The following is a 7176-nucleotide window of genomic DNA, read 5'->3' on the forward strand; positions in this document are numbered from 1 at the left end:
AACAGCTTATTCAGACAAATGTATGCCACTCTCCTACTTAGCAAAAAGCTCTTTTCTTTTTACTCAATAGTTGTTCTTACTGTTTTTCTCTTGCCTTTAATTTTTGCACTAGAAAGTTTCTTAGGAATCAAGATGACCATGTGGTATACTTATCTATAAACATGTGCATCTATATGTAAAAGAAAAAAAAAGAGAAAGATCATGAATACAGCATCAGGACGGGTCCTCACTGCTTGAAACTGACTATCAAACTGTCATTTTCCTCTTTGTTTCTTTCCTAAAATGCCATGGGTAAGTGACAGCTTATACTGGTTTTAGAATGGTCAAGTGCTAAGTGATTGAGCACTAAAACAGAATTTTCTTTAAAAAATATTGGTTTAAATCATTAGTTCATATACCTGTTTACTAGCTGTATCTGCATGCTGTCTTCTTCTGATGTAATGGATGAATTTTGCACATATATAGGTATTTGTTTTGGAGGTTCCCCATCCCTTTTACATCCAAAAAGTACCCTCTTTCCTTATCCATTATAATGAAAAGAAGAAAGAACCTAGACTGGATTTTGTAAAGTGCCACTACATTTTTTTTCATAATTTTAAATAATTTTTTGAACTATCTTCCTCAAAGCCAACCTGTCAATCCCTGCTTAAATAAAAGACAACTAAAGCCTAATAATAACAAATTAACATACTTGGTTACCAACAGACAAAAGGCCAACGTTAGTTTTTGAGGAACAAATGCAAATAAGTGTGTTCCAGTATGTACATAAAAATCATACGCAGTGTAAGAATATGCACACCTCTTTACCATCCTTACCAACACTTACCTTAATACCTTGAATAGCTTTGCCATTTGGAAGCTCATCAATCTGTTGGTCTGCCACAATTGTTTTATACTTTGTGTCTGGCATATAGTGGTCTGGCAACTTGGACAGCTTTACCAACTGTTGCAATGACGTCGGCTGCTCTTTGTCACACCCAACACGGCCTGCAGCTCCAGTAGGTCTGCCAACACTGCCATTGTTGTTGCACTTGTCAACACTTGTCCACCTACTGCTAGCTCCATGTGGATCAACCATTGCTGGCTGGGTGATATCCCATGTTCTTACCCTTTGCATTGCATCTCGTGCAGAATAAGGCTGCTTCATGTTACACTCTTCAGACACTTGCCGTTCAATATTGTGGTGCCCAGGACTGGTACCAGCAGCACGGGCAGCTGTGTTCAGCTGATAGCCAGATCCTGTGGAAGAGCAATCATTGGAGCTGGTAGAAGAACCTTCCTCTTCTCCAATGTCCATACCGATGGGTCCAACAAGCGGTTGTCCATTAAATGCCATTGACACATGACCAAGACCTCGTGCAATGGCAGCAGGCAAAGAGGCAGGTTTTTCACGAACAGCGTTACCTTCCATCTCCACGTCTGAGGAGAATGAGCACAGAACCCCTTCGTTGCGATCAGTATCTGGTTGTACAGCCATGCTGTCAGAAAGCTGACGATGGCCAAAACTATTGTTAACAGGAGGCATGTACTGAGGATGAAACAGTGGCGACTTCTTGCTGTTGCTCACACTAATGGAAGGGTCTGCTTGTTGAGGCACATGATCATAGTTGCTGAGCTCTGACATTGGTGTCAGAAGGTTTGGGTTGGTGTGGTCTGACATGATTGGTGTCAGATGGTTTGCATTGGTGTGGTCTGACATGATGTTGTATTTGAGGTCTAAAGGACCTGCTCTGTTTGCCCCTAGAGAAGGCTGTATAGAGGCAGTTGTAATGGTCAATGGAGCCTGCTGGTGATGGTGAGTGGAGGTGGGGGGGACTCTGAATGGGGTGTTGAAGCGGTGAGGAGGTTGGTGGTGGTCTGGATGATGGTGGCAGCAGCAGCTGGTAGACAGATGGCTGCATGGAGAATGATGGTGTCTGTAGGACGAGCATGGACTGGAGCAATGCTGACTGCTGAAGGGTGCAGATGAATTTGGGCATTGACATCCCAACTTTAGAAGAAAAAAAAAAAAAAAAAGGAAATATTTATTAAAGCATAATAAACTAAAAATTAGTGTCTATATATAATTTAGCATTCATCAAGCAAAAATTTGATCCAAAACATTATACAACAGGAGACATGCAAATACAAACCCTTCAAAAACAATCATATAAAGTAAGCATCCACCTTTTTAAAAAAAATGTTGGCTTACCGGAGACATATACTTTTCATCTATTTCAACTGCATGTGCCAGTTCAGACTCATGTTGTAGATCCAAATACTTTTGTTCAATGTCTGAAATGATATAAAAATTATTGAACATGGTGGCTGATTTACAGGACAGGACTTGTTAATCCATAAACTGTTTAGCATTAGTGGCAACTCTTACACGGTACAAGCTGAAGGTACAGCATGCATCTTTGTACATGAATCTGTGTAAAAGTGAAGTGTAATTGTGTTGGGTAGGGGTGTGTGTAGGTGATGATGCAACTTTGTTAAAACTCTCCTGCTTCCCAATCCTATCATCCTTCCTCTCCATTCAACAAAACAAAAGAATATTCACACCTGGTACAGCATCCAGAAGTATTTGTAGGGCGTCCTCACGCTGCATAACTTTAAGAGCACGGAGTACTTTGTTGACCGTGGCACCACTTTCTCGCATGTAGGATTTGAAGAGAGAAACGGTCTTCCCTTCACTGTTTGCCTCTAAAACCTACACACATGCATGCACACACATACACACACAGAGCCATACATACATGCCCACAGAATCAACCTTCTGATAAGTATGAAAGAAGCATAATTAAAACATAGTTGACAGTATATTGCAATCTCCAACGTCTAAAACCACTTCTGTCGATACATAATTTCCAGTACCAGCCAGACACACATGCACTCTCTTATTTTCCTACTGTCTGTTAGTCATATAAGCAGAAAAAAATGAAAACTACAAATAGGCACATACAAATGCATACTCTTTCAGAAAGGAAAGAGAAAACAGGAAAAAAAAATTAGAGAAAATCCATAAAAAATCATGCCAAGAGGATAAAAATCAAAATAGCACCCTTACAATTTTTTTCACACATCCTGTTTTTTTTTTAGACAAAAAAACTCACCGCCCTTGTAAAGGTACCAAATTTATTTCCTTATACATATATGAAAAAACACAGGATGAAAACTTTTATGCTGTTTCTTTCAAAACTGAAATATTAGCAGTGTTCCTTATCAGAATAAAGAGCAAGATCCAGTACAACTCATGAATGTTTTCACATTTTGCACAGAAGCAGCAAGGCTATATCAAGCATCCTTAACCACACATTTCAATAGCCAAGAATCACACTGTTACTGACCAGGAAGTTGACAACGGGTGGGGTTTTATAATGATTGACAACCAGTCATTTGGAGGTGGCCACTAAAAAAGGGCTTGGGGCAGTTTCATGCAAGGAATGAATTAACAGGCAGTCCTCAGATTTCAACCTAGCCCTTGGGAAAGTAATTACTGTTAGCCTCTACAAGGAACATTTCAAGGGGCTTGGCCTAAGCCTACAATCACCCTGCTGACTACAAAAGTTTTAAAGTGTGCTTGAATGTGTGTCTGTGTCCATGAATTTGAAAGTGCACATGCATGTGCAATAGTCTGTAGGTGTGTTTCAGACTGCTACAGTGGGAATTAACATGTATAAAGACTGCACTAACACTTACCATAAGTGTGTTTGAATGTTGTCTATTTATATATTTTTTTCTCTAAAATGGTAATTCTGTCTTATTACTTCTATCAGTGAAACAGCTTATTGAAAACATTATCAAGCAAACAATGACAGATTTTAGCACACTACAGAATTTCATTCAGCAGCCTGGTCACAGATTTACAGAACCATCCAGACTCAGCACTTCACTGACTAGACTTAAACTTCATGTGCACTTCTTTGTCAAGTGTGTGTGTGTGTGCATAAGAGAGAGAGACAGAGGAAGAAGGTAAAGTACTTTCAAGAGACGTCAGCAAGATCAGCTAAATAACTTAGTCCAACTCGTTCTCCGTTCACTCCCCTTCCTCTCACCCACTCTCTTTTATGTACATGTGTGTGTGCGTGCGTGCGCGCGCGCGCATGTGCATTCCTTTGTCAAGTAGGAAGTAGAATAAAAAGAATGAATACCAAATGAATTTAATATTGGCATTTGGGTAATTTTTACATTTATTTCGCAATGAAATCAAGACCAATGCTCCTTCAGCAATTTTTTTTGGTCTGATTCATCAATTTCTTTTCTAGTGTTACTGAAACAGAATATCATACAGTTTATAACATTACTGATTTGGAGTTGTTAAAAACTAGCAGACTGACCATTTACTTTTTACATTATTTACTACAATGGTGATTATCCAAATACACCAAGAAATTTGACACTTACTATCATTATATACTGTTGTTAGGATTAAACATCTTTAACATATTAAGCTATTGTTTCAGCAAGGACTAGTGCTGTCAGTGATTAAGTTAATAATCAGAAAAAAAAAACAACAAAGAAAAATTTTATTCTGATGCTCTGCATTGCTTACTCCCTCCTTCCTTTATATTTTGTTTCCTGTCTGCGCACACATACGCCATGTTTCACTCACAAGGACTGAGTTACTGAGTTCTTGAGCAAGTGACAGGTGTTAATTTCAGTAACACAATAAATTCACTCATGCTTTTTGTGGCACCCATCCTATTCCCTTTTTTATGTTTTCTGTCTGTCTTTTATTACTTGTCTGCATAGTTGTTTGTCATATATCTTGGGAATAGTCAGTAAAGTACAATAAAAACAAACAAGAATACTGGTTCTGACTCGCATGTCTTGATTTGGTAGACTGCTGATTTTTAATTTAATGATTTATGCAAAGTCTGCAATTTAGATGACATCTGCTACCACCACCACCATACACCAAACCTAAGGATGAAGATGCATTCATCCTGAGATTAACTGACACTAGGAACAGTCAAGTCAGGAACAAATAAAAATAAACAATAAATAACCCTGATAGTATGATGTTGTAAGAAATGCCTTTTGCTGACTGGAATAAAAACAAACTGAGGGAAATATAAACAGATGCCACATGTAGATATAAAATACCTTAAACTCTGGTCCCACAGATTCACCAATGAATAATGTATCAGAAGTAGCTAATGATGTCAATGACTGACACCACTCACCAGGATATCTTCAGTACTAAAACCCAGATGTTCTGCCAAACCCCGCCAGTCATTGTTGCTGATGGGGCTGTTTGGGTCCAGCTTTTTGGCCAGTTTATTCCAAGTGGAAAAATTGACCAATCGCCATGGCAGTGATGTTCCCTCCTCCAGCATTTTGCTGCGTCCTCCTGTATCAAATTTCTCTTCTTTGTCCATGACTAGTGCTTACCTATTTAAGACAGAGGAAGACAAAAAGTGGGCTGTTGTTATACTGAAAAATACTTGTTCAGGTGATTTTTCATTTTCTTTGGTCTGTGGCGTCCTAAATTTCCTCTATGTTTTGATACAGCCCCAACCTCACCTCTCATCCCCATCATCAAAAGTTATAAAATCTAATGATCAACTGCTAAGAAAAAGATCTGTGTTATTAAATAAGCTGCTTCTCCATTGTATGAGTTTTTTTTGTAACAAGATAAGATTAAACTGCTCACACCAAAATTTAGTAATAATGCTGTTCAAAGAAAATTTTATCATTTTCAATTATTTTCATCAAGATTTGGGCAAAAAAATTCTTTTTAATGGTCTAATGAGTATCTTAACTACTTAAGGTAAACTAATGGTAAGGGAGAGTTAAATAGTTAAATACTGTGGCTGCGTTGAAACTGTCCACTACTACAGTTTATATCAACAAATGACGGCAATACAATCCTGTTGAGACCTCTATGGATTATAACCATACATTTCATGAAAACAAAAGATTTTTTAAGATTAACGGATATATATATATATTTTGAACTATTTTTATGATAGATATTGTGCTCACACTATCAAGAAACTTATAAATGATGGATGAAACATGCCCCCCCACCACCACATATATAACTAAATGCTTTGGCTATTTAGTAAAGGAAAAATAATCACAAAGTTTGGCCATACAATGTTCAGAATTTCCTTGTTTAATGGCAGTCTCTGAAACCACCTGTCAGTGGTTTGAACAGATTTACACTTGTGTCAGACTCTTTTTAACCCGGCCTGACTTCCTCTGAGTTTTTGCTTTTCGCAGATGAGGCTGAAAACAGAAACAATCTTTGTTACCATTTCTGATTTCGATTGAAGAAATGGCTTATTGTTCAAAACATGAACAATTCCCTCTCTTGGTTTCCCTCCCCAGCGAGCTATATATTGAACACAGTGCCTCAGTATGCCCCTAAATTTCTTTAAAACTGTTGTTTGTTGGAGTAATTAAAACATGATAATAATATCGGTGTATCTTCAACCCGCGATAAAACATCTAACACAGCAACTAAAAACACTGTTTGACGAAGACGTGATTTATATCAAATAACGCAACAGCACAAATATAGGTCAAAAACAGTAATAGAAAGGAACGGAAACTAATGTGTTTTTTTCTTGGTATGAATAAAAATCGAAACACCACAGTTGGGAAAACACCCGTCAAATTTGTTAATAACACCAAGGAATAAGAAGAAAGGTGGAAATTCTCACCAGACAAGGAAGTTTCTTGGCGATGGCGCCATTTTGTTATTCTATGGTGCAGCGAGGTCGGGGGTCAAGGCTGCACTTGGAGTGCTTTCACGTGGCCGCTACAGACGTTCACAGACTTACAGCTGCACAGCGCATCGTGTGTGTGTGCGTGTGTGTGTGGAGGGGGAGGGGGTCGCTCGTGAAAGTACATTCAAGCTCGACCATCTGCTGAGCAGTGAGAGAACAGACACAGCAGACGTGAACAGTATGTATATATAGCTCTACCACGGGTGTACACACATAACGTACATTAATGTTTCATCAAACCGAAAACCCTGCAGTCTCTTGATACTTGTAACGACCACAAGAAGATATACTGACTTAATAAATGGATAAATATAGTCTGAAACTTTTTTTTTTAAAGATCAGCGATCGTGATTAATTTGCTTATACATAAATTGTACGTATCATGATACGCCCCTCAATGACAAGCAAGAATTATAACTCTGCGTGATCGAATTCTACCTGTTTTTTTATTTCTTTA

At 38.2% G+C, this 7176-nt stretch overlaps 1 protein-coding gene across 3 annotated transcripts in view; it reads right to left on the reverse strand.

Moving 5' to 3' along the window:
- LOC112558602 overlaps positions 1–6809 on the reverse strand; it is a 13291-nt gene extending 6482 nt beyond the window's left edge. The window contains exons 1-6 of one of the 3 annotated variants that reach the window (XM_025229144.1): positions 6654–6809; positions 6084–6216; positions 5169–5376; positions 2545–2692; positions 2192–2274; positions 827–1990 (exon numbers count right to left, since the gene is read on the reverse strand). In XM_025229144.1, coding sequence (XP_025084929.1) covers positions 827–1990; positions 2192–2274; positions 2545–2692; positions 5169–5363 — 1590 coding nt within the window. In that variant the 5' untranslated portion in view covers positions 5364–5376; positions 6084–6216; positions 6654–6809. Of the gene's footprint in view, positions 1–826; positions 1991–2191; positions 2275–2544; positions 2693–3095; positions 4058–5168; positions 5377–6083; positions 6217–6653 lie in introns of those variants that run through there. The other 2 variants (XM_025229145.1, XM_025229146.1) reach the window with 2 other exon arrangements.
- Positions 6810–7176: the final 367 nt, after the last annotated feature.

This window comes from Pomacea canaliculata, linkage group LG3 (genome assembly GCF_003073045.1).
Source record: "Pomacea canaliculata isolate SZHN2017 linkage group LG3, ASM307304v1, whole genome shotgun sequence".
NCBI classification, from domain to species: Eukaryota; Metazoa; Mollusca; class Gastropoda; order Architaenioglossa; family Ampullariidae; genus Pomacea; species Pomacea canaliculata.